Here is a 14718-nt window from a genome sequence, read left to right as displayed (position 1 = left end):
GTACCGTAAAAATGTGTCCCCCTTAGATCAAAAATCAACCTGTTTTGCAACCACCAAATATCGAGGTGGACTGTTTTCTTCTGTATTTAAAAAAAATGGCCCGATTTTCATTGAAAAGTCCCGGATTTCAGGTATTTTTCAGCCTTGTCCCGAATTCGACTGAATTGGAGTTGGTCACACTAGGTATACAAGACATAATAATTAATTTAACTGTTGTAGCAAAGTGTGAATAAGATAAACAAGCATTTTCATAAAACTTTTCTTTTACCAAGTTTGTTCGATTATTCTAAAATTGTTTACTTAAATTTTTATATTAATTTTAAATTTGTACTCATTAGTGAAGTAAAAATTTCTGGGATGTGCAGAGGAGGCCAACCAACTTGGTACACAGCCACCAATAAGTTGGCTGGTGTTTTCTGCACAACCTAAATGCGGGTTTAGTTTAGAGTAAGGACTGTGTCGGTTCAATTTACAGTTTTAACTATTTAAAATGTAGGTTGAACATATTCACTGCTTCGTGAATGTGTTATTAAACAAATACTATTGAGTTCACTGATGATGGTCTAGTTCCAGTTCCAGTGGCCAGTGAAACAAAAACACGATGGATTACCCCAGCTAATTGAAATACCATTCGAAAATAATATTTCAACCAACCAAGATAGCCATCGTTCACCCTAGCTTAGCTCAGTCTCTCAAGGTGTGTGTTCGTTTTGTCCTAATCTTAGATATGAACTCTGAAAATTCAGAATGGAAGCAAACGAAACAATATTTAAACCAATCATGTTTATTGTTCAATAAAGATATAATAAAAATGTGACTTATTAAATGTATTAACAAATATATTCAAATTCTTGTCAATTTTATTCCTTTACTGCGTAGGGGGATCAGTAGAAGCTTAAGTTCAAGTTTTTGGGGTCGCCATCCTTGTCCCCCGGTCGCCATCTTGGAAATGGAGTGCAAAGGGGTTTCGCGCTATATCTCGTAAACTACCAACCCTACGGAAAATCTAATTAAACATAAAATGTAGCAAATTAAATTTTCCACAATTTTGTTTCTATTACTTTTTATCGTCAAGTGGCCAACAAAAAAGATATAACCAAAAATATGTAAATTTTTTACAAGTTTCCTTTTGGACGTTATAACTTTTTTTCAATTCATTTTAAAATAAAATAACATTATAACAATTTTGTAGAGGGTTTTTCAGCGAACAATTTCCACTATACAGTTGTTTAATTCCATTTTTTTTATTTAGGTTTTACAGCGCTCCAAACTTGACCAGATTCTCGAATGCTCATAGGGATACAATAAAAACAAAAGTTAGGCTTACTTTTCTATCTATATATATTTTTTATTCATACAATTCATTATGATTTTAACATTCCTATGCTATTATTAATCTGTTTTTGACCTTTCTTCCCACTATAAAACTTATAACTCTAAGCATATATAGAAAAGGCCCAAGAAGTTGTTTGAGGACAAATTCGCCGCTTCAGAAGAAGAATGACGCAACCGCAAAATGCAAAATTCTTAAGCAGAGCAAAAAAACGATTTTTGATATCAAAATCATAAAGCATGATAAAAATTAGCCATTCACCACACCGTGGTAAGGATCTCGAGATATAGGCGTTTTTTGGGGTGTGCCGCTTGTATATGAAGTAACATAACTTTTTTCCTATTATATATTTTGACTTAAAATTTTCCAAAAAACTTCTTCATGAACTATATTTTATTGTTGTGTTGGTTAAAATTATAAACTAAAAAGTTTGTCACTCAACTTTTTTAAGTAAACATGAAACTAACGAAATATGATGACAAAATGTTAATAAATTAACAACTCCTTTTTTAATGTGTTTAAACATTTTGGACAAATTTCATTGTTATCTACATACTTCAAAGATGACACAGTAAAATTTTTAAAAGGAAATATTTACAGCGACCAAAGATACAGCGAGGTAAATTTGAAAAATCATCAAAATTGATTTTTGGCATTTTTGTATAAAGTTTTTTTTTAACATGTTCCACCAACTCAAGATAAAAATAAACTTCATATTCGGATTCAGCGACCTCGAAAACATAAAAATAGACCAAAATTGATCATTCACCTTAAATTTGATTTTCGTGATTGGCATAACGGTTAATGCCGCTCGTCTAATATACAGGGTGTCCAGAAACTCTACCGACAAACGAAGACAGGAGATTCTTCAGATAATTTTAAGATAATTTAACCCAATTAACTTAGTCCGAAAATACTTCCTAAGGGAGCTAGAGCTCTTTGAAGACGGCGTCTTGAAATTAGTTTTTCTTAAATACCTCCAGAACGCTTCTATTTAGAAAAACAAAAATTTGTACGCATATTTATCTTCAAGATATAAATCTAATCCATTCATTGCAAATTTCTAGTACCGATCATAGGCGTCCCTTTTGGGTAGGACAACGGTTATTTTATCGCATAACTTTTTTATCTTTAACTTTTATGCATTTATGACACTGGATTATTAAATTGTGAAGTATTCTAGTACTAAAAGGTACTCTTGTTTTAAATCGATAGGACACACCGTTTTCTAGAAAAATCAATTTGAAAATTTTTCGCTTTTTGAATTTAAAAAAAATTTCAAAAAAAAAACTGTTTAGAAAGACGAAAACTGGTACATTTATTTATATTCCAGAGATAAATCGATTTCATTAAATGCGAATTTCTAGTACTGGTCATAGGCGTCCGTTTTGGGTAGGTCAACAGTTATTTTATAGCATAACTTTTTTGTCTTGAATTTTTGAGCATTTTTGACACTAGATTATTAAATTATGAGGTATTCGAGTACTAAAAGTTACTCTTACTTTATGTTGGTAAAATACTTCGTTTTTTGTTGAAGAGTTCTTTCAATTTTTTTTTCAAATTCCAAAAACGAAAAACTTTCAAATCGATTTTTCTAGAAAACGGTGTGTCCTACCGACTTAAAGCAAGAATACCTTTTAGTACTAGAATACCTCACAATTTAATAATCTGGTGTCAAAAATGCATAAAAATTAGGAACAAAAAAGTTATGCGATAAAATACCCGTTGCTCTACCCAAAACGGACGCCTATGACCGGTACTAGAAATTTGCAATAGATGGAATCGATTCATCTCTGAAAAGTAAATATGCATACCAATTTTCATTTTTCTAAATAGAAGCGTTCTGGAGGTATTTAAGAAAAACTAATTTCATGACGCCATCTTCAAAGAGCTCTAGCTCCCTTAAGAAGCATTTTCGGACTAGATGAATTGGGTTAAATTGCCTTAAAATTATCTGAGGAATCTTCTGTCTTCGTTTGTCGGTAGAGTTTCTGGACACCCTGTATAGATAGAAAAGCATTATTTTTCTACGACAATTCGAGAATCTGGTCAAGTTTGGAGCGCTGTAAAACCTAGATAATAAATAAAATTAAACAACTTTATAGTGAAAATTGTTTATTGAAAAATGCTCTACAAAATCGCTATGATGTTATTTTATTGTGAAATGAACGTAAAAAAAGTTATAACCTCCAAAAGGAAATTCCTTACAAAATTTTCTCTTATTTTTGTTTATAACCTTTTTGTTGGTCACTTTACGATAAAAAGTAATTAAACAACTATAACAACTGTTTATAAATTAAACAACTTTATAGTGAAAATTGTTTATTGAAAAATGCTCTACAAAATCGCTATGATGTTATTTTATTGTGAAATGAACGTAAAAAAAGTTATAACCTCCAAAAGGAAATTCCTTACAAAATGTTCTCTTATTTTTGTTTATAACTTTTTTGTTGGTCACTTTACGATAAAAACAAAAAATTTATATAAAATTGTAGAAAATTTAATTTGCTTCATTTTATGTGAAATTAGATTTTCTATAGGGTAGCTAGTTTACGAGATACAGCGCGAAAGCCCTTTGCACCTCTTTTTCCAAGATGGCGGCCGGGGGACAAGGGCCTCAACCCCAAAAACTTGAACTTAAGCTTCTACTGAACCCCCCTACACATTAAAAAAATAAAATTGACTCCTCTAAGAAATGCACACTAAATGTAACATTTCAATGGACTATTGCCAGAAACTAACAATTTGTAGATTCTACTTATGGCGTTTGGTATCTGGTTGGATGGTAACTCCTTGATGTCGAATGGTACTGCTGTTGGTTCTGCTGTTGGTTCTGCAACTGGCTCTGGTGTTGTAGGTGTTCAGGGCCACCAGGCCTACAGGTGTTGGTCGTTGCAGTCTAGATGATTTGGTTGCAATTGTCAGCCTTGTAGTAGTGCATCGCCGGCAATGGGCTTCATGCTCCCGAAAGGAGAAAAGTAGATTTTATCCAAAAATGTAAAGGATTATATTTTCTGTTGTCCCATAATGTGACGGAAGTATTTCAGCTTGCGTCTCTTTCTTATATTGACCAGTTGTGTTGTTTGGTTAAGTCGTTAAGAACCTCCTCATTTTTAACTCTGACGACCCATCGTAATCCATTTGGATTTTTAAATTTTAATATTTTATTAAACAAATTATACTAAATTACATTAGAAGTTTTTACATCATTGTAAAGATTTTTAATGACTCGGGTATACAGCCAATCACTGGGAACTTTCTCACTTTAAGCTCATTGGTTGTTTATTGTATAATGTGTATCAAACATTAAACTATTAATAATAATAAAATGATTATTACAAAATATCACACCAAAAATGGAAAATAACTTTTAACTTTTCTTTTTCATTATTTCAGATACAAAAACAACTGGCAATACCAAGCACTGCAAGCAAAAGAAGTGAAAAAAACGTGTATATTGAATTTGTAATGCTTTTTTGATGCTGGTGGTCCAGCCAGACAAATGAATTAATCAAAACTCGTTTGTTAACTCCTGTTTTGGATCTTGCAAGATGGAGTCTTTATATTTTCTTTTTTCTTGCTTTTCAATTAAAATAATTTCAGCGAATTGTGATATCAATAAACTCCTGACGGAGACATAATCAATTAACAGATAAATTAATGTACCTACAAGGTATTGCAAAAAATACATTAGCAATTAAGAGATACTTATTACGTCGGTTACTGTTGTGTCAGCATTACAAAAAATTGGATGAGTTGTTTTGATTTATAATTATCAACTGATGTTGATCTTTTAGATTGCTAACCTGAAATATTGGTTTTTGATCTTTCCAGATCATTTTGTTACTATTCTTAACTACTGTGTTTTAATTTAGTATATAAGAGAAATAATAAATATATTATTGATGACGTTCTGATAAAAAACATAAAATACATGATTGATTAATAAAATTAATATGAAATAATGTTTGGATGAGACTCATAAATATTGTTACTTGTGCTTCAGATGAACATCGATGACAAGATACACACATCGGAAAAGTCTAGGGATATATGTATAACATAATAAAATTTATAAAAATAAATTCTTAGTGGTTTAATTAAAATTGAATTTGTACAGTTACTCATCCTGTATATAGGTTTTTGTGAGTAAAATAAAACCGCAAAAGTAATAACGAATACTTCACAAAGTTTTTAATAGGAGAGGAAAAAACTATAGTTTTTACACTGCAGTAAAGTAAATATTCTGGTGGTTTCGAGTTTGTTCGTGCTATAAAGTTCTTGTTTAGTTAGTGCATCGAATATATTGTTTTTTATCATGGAACGACGTCATTCATGCCATGAGATGAGTAGTTCTGTAAGCCTTCTTCAAGGTGGCGTGCGGCAAACTAATATAGAGGGGCACATGGGAGTCATCCAATGTGTTATAACTCGATATTGGTGACACTTTTGTGATACTTTAAGTCCAGCCTAACGTCACCCAGGACGTGAGCGCGCTACAACTGCAGCTCAAGACCAATTTTTTGTGTTAACCACTAGTAGGCAACCAAAAATTACAACACCTGAATTGGTTAGCGACTTGCAGCGGTTACACCAGGTGACCATAGGCCGTGATACTGTAAGAAATTGTCTCCATGAAGCTAATCTCCACAGTGGAAGGCCATTGAGATGCCCACCTATATCCAGAGGCAACCGCGTTGAAAGATTAGAATGGTGTCAAGAATATCAAAACTGGGATGCAAATAATTGGACTACAATTTTATTCTCTCACTAATGGGAAAAGGGAAAAGAGGCAGACCCCGAAGATCCTTCAGAGATGAAGTGGACGAAGCAATGGAGAGAAGAAATCTACAGGAAGGGGACTGGCAAGACAGAAAGAGCTGGAGAGAGCGGTTGAGTGAAGGAATACAGTGAAAACTGTGGGAATCCTTAGTAATATATGTATATAATCTAGGTTTGGATTTCATCCAGATTATCGTAGAGTAACAGTGTTTTTTTTAGATGCTAGATGCAGCAACGTGTCAAATTCGAAATAAGTTACTTCATGTCTTCATTAGCCCTTTTATTCAAAGCCTGGACACAGATGTGAATGACGAATTGGCAGTAATAGTCGAATCAACATCGGCGAGCCCTGTTGAATTGATTCCCCGTTACAACGATCTGCGCATGAAAATACGAAAAGTTTTTAAAACGTTCAAAAAATCACCTGCCAAGTACGACATGTTCTTGTAAAAATATGTCAAGGGAGAGAAAGGCAAGGAAGTTTGATTCTTGACTGCCGCGCCATATGGAACAGTTTGATCAGTATGCTGGAACGTTTCTACAGCGTAAAAGTTTGCATCTATAAAGCGTTAAAATACATTGATTCTGCGATAAAATTCTCTGCTGGCGAGTGGTCAATAATCGATGAGTTGATCGCCACTTTTCAACCGGTGAAACTGGCTATATGTGCCGTTCCGTGTGAAGTAGATTAGACGATAAGGCGATATATAAATTGTTTTTAAGGTCTCACTTCCAAAAAACTAAATAATTATTGTTTCTGTTGTTTAGAAATTTAGAACATTTGACTCATTTTTATCATGAGATGCAAAAAAACTCGTTCTCAGTAAGTCATGGAAGAAAAACATATATTACATAATTTGTGTCATCTCAAAATTGCAATCAATGAAATTTGTTTCAAGTGAACTAGGTACTCTTAGAACATATAAGTTCATTTGGATAAAATTTCATTCCTGACAATTATTCTCAGCCGACAGCCGACACAAGCAAAGCCCTATGTTTCACTTCCATGGCTTACTAATGATACACTTTCATAATTTTACTAAAAAGCTTTACCTTCGGATGACCAAGGGGGTTAAATTTTGACCACAATGTATGTTTTTATTTAATAAATTCAGAAATATTTTCAATTTTACTAATTTTTTTTATTTGACTTTAATATTATTCTAGATACCCTCATATGTTGTAATAAAATAAATTCCCTATATTTTACGACAAAAAAATATATTCTGCATTTGGGGTCAAAAACGAACTACCTTGGTTTTCCATCTTCCAATTTTATATTAAGTAAATACCGTCTATTATGTGGAATTGTTTGTAAGAAACATTCCAATATTGAAAAAAAAACTTGTTTGTTAAACCTGTGGCGACGTAAATTAGTGTATATTTTAAAAGTTTTTTTACTTGTATGATCAGAATGATGATTATATAATTATTAATATAATTAATAATTATATAATCATCATTCTGATCATACAAGTAAAATTATTAATTATTAATTATATTTCTTAAGTTAGTAGGATAAAATTATTATATTCTCTATTAAAATATTTATTATAGGCTAATATTAACAATTAAATATATATTTAAAATTAAAAACAAGTATAAATAAATAAATAATAATAAATAAATAATTTAAATTTATTTATTATTAATGAAATTAATTTTTATATAAATAACGTTATATGTTTTTGTTCAGTTGTAATTAAAATATGTTTTACTAATGTTTATTTATCATTTATTGATAGAATACTAACATTAAAATTACGAATATATTATTTTATTTCTTAAAATAGCTTATTTTTTTGTTAATTGTCATTTTGATCCCCGTTGGTTATCCGTGTAACAAAAAAAGGGTGGTCATCCGAAGGTTAAATAATAAATAAACAAAAAAAACATTAAAATCGTGTTTTTATTTTGATTCCACATTTTGCTGGATGCGCACTGGACCCAGCTGAATTCAGGCCAACCTTGCAAAACTCCTGCTGGACTGAAAAGGCTGTTGAATTGCAATCCGCAATCCCTAGTTATAATCCAATGATAACGCCGTTGTTATATACAAAAATAAAACTTCTGGATACAAAAACTGAAAATGTAACAAAAAGAATGAGACTTTTTCAGATATTGGTATGTAAATGGAAAGCCGTACAACGGGCAGATTACAATTGCGCGCAGCGGTCAGGAAGGAGGAAGACCTAACCCTTCGGTCCAAACCTAACTTTCGGGTATTAGAGTGTAGAGTACCCCAGGAGGTATTTGACCGCTGCGCGCAATCACAACCCACCCCGTACAACAGATATTAAGGTCAAACGTCAACGTGTTAGTAGCTTACCTAGTTCAGTTTAAATATATTGTTAATACATAATTTACCGGCCCAGGTCAATAAAAGAAGAAGGATCAAGGATTATATCAAGATCAATCAAAATATAAAGGAAACTCATAGTAAGAGTATAGGGACGTCTTTCAGATGAAATAATTAGTCAGATCATTTAAGAGCTAAGATTCCTAAAATATTCTGAATATGATTTTTGTCATAAGTCTTTTTATGTCAAATATGGCATTAAATGCCATTAAACGACAAATTTTGTCATAGAAACTGCTATCCGGTGGTTTTATTATGTTACATTTTGTAACTACTGTCTTTTACCCCTTTATTGTCGTATATTGTTTACTGTATATTATGATATATTGTATTTTTGTGAAATTTTTACAAATTCACCCATATTTGAAGAGTCTTCAGCTGATTGCATTATTGTTGGGTAGGTTTTAGCCTCGTTATTTTCAAATACAACAAATCATAACTTTAACCAAAAAATACTTGATTTTTTAATAACAACAACAGATGAAAATTAAACTGGGCATACTATCAGACTCTTGTACTGGTAGTGCAAATAATACATAAAAAGGCATATATACGCGTATAACGCATATCCAAATACTCTTATCCAAATAATAATTTCTAGAAAAAATTAGTAGTCTACAACCTACTTTTTGTCACAAAATAAAATCATTTATATTAAACAAAGTTGAGTATAATAAAAGAGCAGGTCACATATATCATAAAAAACATCAGTGTTTGGCGTTCGTGGATGATTCAGTAATTATGTCCAGAAGCAAGAAAGAATTAAAAAAAGGTAGTGGAACAACTAGGAAAGGTAGCTCAGAAATAAATAATATAAACAAAACAAAAACTAAGTAGATGGAACCGACAGACAGGCCGGGACAATATGTAATAATAACAACGGTTGATGGAAATACACAACAGACTAATGACATGAAATCGTTGCATGCATCCACTCAATAAAATACTCAGAAGCAAAAATATATCCAAAACAGCTAAATTAAAAACGTATAAAACTGATAAGACCAATAGTACGTATGTCTCAGAAACTGGACTATTACAAAAACTGAGCGATCAATGTCACAAGTATATAGGAAATGATAAACAATCAGTGGACACGAAGAGCAAACAAAAAGTTAGAAGCATTACATAAAGAGCCTGATGTAATTGCAGTAGTAAGAGTACAAATTAATACTTAGATGGTTAGGACATGTTCAAAGAATGGCCAAAGTTAGAATGCCAAAAATCTTGTTAAACGGTACAATAGATGGTAAATAAATAAAAAGAATGCCTGAGAGCAGATGGAGTCATGAAGTTAATGCCGACCAGCGGTAGCTCAATGTAACCAATTGGAAAGAAAAAGCGAAGGATAAAAAGGAATGGAGAACTATTGTAAACCAAACCATGTTCTGCTTGGCTCGAAGTGCTAATATATTACTATTATTAAATATTTTTTCTACAAGCGTGCAAAAATGTCTACTTTCGCGCACGTGTTTTAGTTTAGAAAGTTTCACTTTTCCGCACGCGTGTAGATATTTTAATATGGCCTTACAATAATTATAATACATACAATAAACTAATATTTAGAAATTATTTACTATTTTATTTCAAATGTATCTTATTGTGTTCCTGTTTTAATGAAATTAACGCGACAATTCGATGAAATAAAATTATTTTGACATAATATTCGAAACTCAAATCGGTAGACAATAACAGTCCTTTTGAATCATCGTTTTGGAAACCAAGATCGTCGTCATGCTAACTAATTATATTGAAAGTTTGGTTTTGACAACCTTGTCAAAGAATTCATTTGTGTATGTATTTTCAGTAGTAATTGCACAAGAGCTCTAAAATTATTGAATTTTTCCCGAGTGACACTTTGAGTGTTTTAATTTCACGAGCCGAAAGCGAGTGAAATTATGTCAAAAGTGTCACGAGGGCAAAAATTCTATATTCATTTTAGAGATCGAGTGCAATTTGTTGCGATTATTTCATGAATAAAACTGTTCAAAACCAAAATTTAATTGTAATTTATTTATGTACGTACAAATTAGTACAATTAAACACACAGTTTGTAACAATTAATTAACACATAGTATTTTACGGTGGAAAGTCATCAGTTTTATAATTTTTAAAACATTAACTGTCATTAATGTCACTGAATGTATTTTTCGTAGCAACGAAGGGCATCTGACGTAATATACTTGACGACGGGAAATTATCAAAAATTATCAATTTAATTTAGATTTCTGTAGCTTTCTATTGGTCAGAATCTCCTATGAATGAAATAATCATATTAATTAAATTAGTTGATTAAGATTAGGTCATTTTTTAAAGACTCGTAGAAAAGATATTGTTCCTAACTCTTGCAGAAAGTCTCTTTTCCGCACTCGACTGCTTGCCGAACTCCCGCTTCGCGTCGTTCGGCAAACTGCAGTCGCGTGCACTTGTTAGGAAAATAACTATATAAAATCTTAGTAAAACGTAAAAAATTGCAAAATAAATGAGTTTAGTGCAAACAACAGTTATACAGAGTTGAGATTTAATATTTATCTCAAAAATGATTGAAAGATAAAAATGTAGATTTAAAAAAATATAAAACAAACTTTTAGAAACAGGTTCTTTCGACAGTAATGGTAAGGTCACAATCCAATAATAAATTGTTCCAAGTTGTCAATTTTGAACGATCTGTAGTACATTTTCTGAAGGTTTTTGCTGTAAATTTTAAAGCACTGCTTTGATTGACAGGAAATTTGGTATACGCATAGCTAACAATTGTCAAAGAAAAAAAGTGATAGGGTGTCGATGTGTGCTTTTAACCTTTGGGTGAGTTTTACCCCTTCTCGGGGGGTGAAAAACATACGTTCAAATAAGTCCGGAATTTGATAACTTAAATAATATTCTAAGTAACTTTTATTCTATAGAGTTTTTTCACTAAGTCAATACTTTTCGAGTTATTTGCAAGTGAATATGTTCATTTTACAAGAAATTATCCGCAAATGATTAAAAAAGTAAGTATTTTATCGAAAAAAACATTCTTAGAAAAAATATATCCTGTAAAAAAGTGAAAAAAATGGTATATACATGATGTCTCTAGACTCTAGACATAGTAGAAGCAGAGTTATAGCTAAAGAGAAATAAATTCATATTCGCCAAATTCCGAACAGAATATTTCAACGTGAAATAACCAAAAAATGAAGCACTTTTTGAAGAAAACTCATTACAACTTTCAAGTTTTTAAAAAAGCTTTATTTTTGTTTATATAAAAAAAGATTCTAGCATCTAATGTAAGCAAGTTACGCTCAAAATACAGTTGCTCCCTTTGGTTTTGACAGAAAAATCGGAAAAATCACTCCTTAATTTATTAACTTTATTGAAATAAATCGTTAACGGTTCACAATTTGCTTTACTTATGTTGTGTTTATAATGATCTTTAAGTTTCATCGATTAAACGTGCTTATTTTTGAAAAAATTTGGTTCTAAAGTAGTATTTTAAAATTTTTAATTTTGAGAAAATTTGCTTTTTTTCAAAATAATTTAAAAATTATTAGAGGTACCAAAAATCTCAAACAGTAAAAGTCGGCTTTGCTTTTCTGAATATCTTGTATTTTTTGTTTTTCTGTAAGACAAAGATTGGTTAATATTTGGTGCGACTTGTTCAAGCCCTTTCAACTACAGCCCTTTCAAAAATAAGGACTTTGAACCGATGAAACTTACAGGTCATATAAATAATACATACACCAGTAAAGCAACTTGTGAAGTGGTAACGATCATGTTCTTTTGAGATGCTTATTATGGGGAGATTTTCCCGATTATTTTACCAAAAAAAAGGGACCAACTTTATTTTGAGGGTAACTTGTTTACTTTTGATGCCGGAAATTTTTTATATAAAACGAAAATAAAGCTTTTTTTAAACACTTTAAAAAAAATTGTTATGAGGTTTCCCCAAAATTGATTTTTTGGTTATTTCACGTTAAAATATTCGATTTGGAATTTGGCGTATATGAACCTGTTTTTCATTAGTTATAACTCTGCTTCTACTAGGTCTAGAGATCTAATACCTACATATATACATATGTAAGTACCATTTTTTTCACTTATTTATATGTTATCATTTTGCTAAGAATATTTAACGAAAAACCGTCTAAAAACGTGGTTATTTTGTTAAAAAATGAACATATTCAAATAACTCTAAAGGTATTAACTTGGCGAAAAAAAATATAGAACAAAAACTTCTTAGAATTACTCAGTTTATCTATTTCCGGACTTATTTGGAACGTATATTTTTTCACCCCCGAAAATGGGTGAAAATCACCCCAGGGCAAAAGCACACATCGGCACAATATCACTTTTCTTCTTTGACATGTTATCTATGTGTATGCCAACTTTCATGTCAATCTAAAATCTAAACGGTTCTTTAAAATTTATAGGTTTTGCAATATTTTACCGTCAAGGAACGTACTATAACGACGGTGTCTAGTCGGACCAACTTTGATGTACGAGAACACTGGAACAGGGGAAGTTTTAATTGTGGAACAGGTTACAGGTTTCGAACGTCAGACTACGAAAACGTCCCATGTATTTTGTTGGACAGAATTTACAATTTATTTGTTACCCTTTCATTAAACTCTCATGCAAAAATTAGACTGCTAGTTATCACCAACATAATTCCTGTCATTTGACATGTTCTATGTGTCGGACTTACTATTAAAATGCCCAACATATTCGCCCGACAAACATTTTTTCATATATTATATAAAGTCTGCGATTGAATAAACTTAGAAACAACGTGCTAGTTTTCACAATCATAAACTTGTCAGGATGACGCGTTCCACAATTAAAACTTCCCCTGTTCCAGTGTTCCCGTACATCAAAGTTTGTTCGACTAGACACCGTTAAGCTGTTAACAAATTTTCAGCTTGCTATTAATAAACTTTTTTTGGTACGCGAGATCCAGTTTTATGGGCCTTTCTACGTTTATATCATCACGTTTGCATTTGATTAATATCGACTTAAAGTTGTCCTACCTCGTCCATCATAAATCCTTATATATCCCGTCCTCAGCTGATCCCAACGTTCACGTATCCATGGTAATAAACACAAACAAAACACAGCCGCTGTGAGTTCGCCGCTGTCACACACACGTCAACGTCACATTTACCTGCAACGCGAGAAATCAGCAACGGAGACCGTTACCACGGTAACCGACCGCGTGTTTATCGTAGCACGTTCGGACCGGTCGAGTTGGCTATGTGATGCGGTCAACGCGGCGATCAGACGTTTTCTGTTCTTTACGAATGTCTTCGACCATGCCGGATGCATCTCGGTGACGTCACCAACAGGTTGCTTCTCTCTAGAGGTGGCCCTACGATCTTGGGAGGCCGACGAAGACGGAAGATTGAGAGAGTAGAGGGAAATGATGGTGTTTTGTACTTTTGCTTGTGTTTTACTTTGTGCGAAATGCTTAGAAATGAATTTATGTAATACAGCGATTTAATTGGAATCTCTCGCAGGTTCATAATTAGGTATGCAGGATTTTTGTACAATTACAGTATTACTGCATGTATCGGGTATACATGAATACACTAGATATTTAAGTAGCATATAAGTATAAGTAACGGCAAAGAAAAGCATGGAGGTAAACAAACATAAAATTAGTCAAAAATACAGCGTAAACGCATATTTTGTTTTTATTCTTCTTATTATTAGTCGGCGTAATGAAGCAGTAAAAAGTCCAAAACCTACCGAATTGCCGCAGTTGGCTCAATGAAACTTTTTGCATTCGATTAGTAAGAGCTCTAAGAAACTTTGTGAACAAAAATGATGATGAAGGAATAAAAATTGTATTATTGAACAAGGAAAATGCATTTTCTAAAATGCATTTCAAAGTGATGAAAAATGATAATTAAAATTCGGAAATAATTGGCGGAAATGAGTTCAGTTTTGCTACCCGACCGTATTTAGGTTTGTTGAACACGAATATCATGACGGCGATGGTCCCTTAGGCACCTGGTATCCCGGTTGGGCCTCGTCTCCTGGAGTTTTATAGAAATTAGACAAAAATTCAGTGCAAACTCATTACTCGGGAGTATTTGGGGACGTTAATCACGAATATCATGACGGCGATGGTCTTCGAGGTACCCAGAGCTAAGGAGGAGCCTCGTCTCCTGGAGTTTTGTGGAAATTTGATACAAAATCAGTCCAAACTCGTTACTTTGATGGTTTTTGAGATCGCTGAACACTAACAGAATGTCGATAATGGGCA

General features: G+C 32.3%; 1 protein-coding gene across 1 annotated transcript in view; it reads right to left on the bottom strand.

Moving 5' to 3' along the window:
• The window catches only part of LOC126881902 (uncharacterized), a 496017-nt gene extending 482296 nt beyond the window's left edge, over window positions 1-13721 (bottom strand). The window contains exon 1 of the mRNA XM_050646562.1: window positions 13481-13721. Within this exon, the coding sequence (XP_050502519.1) occupies window positions 13481-13492 (12 nt within the window). The 5' untranslated portion in view covers window positions 13493-13721. The remainder of the gene's footprint in view (window positions 1-13480) is intronic.
• Between the last annotated feature and the right edge of the window lie 997 nt (window positions 13722-14718).

Source organism: Diabrotica virgifera, chromosome 3 (assembly GCF_917563875.1).
Source record: "Diabrotica virgifera virgifera chromosome 3, PGI_DIABVI_V3a".
Lineage (NCBI taxonomy): Eukaryota > Metazoa > Arthropoda > Insecta > Coleoptera > Chrysomelidae > Diabrotica > Diabrotica virgifera.
The sequence above is the reverse complement of the archived record's forward strand: the minus strand, read 5'-3'. Positions and strand labels throughout refer to the sequence as shown.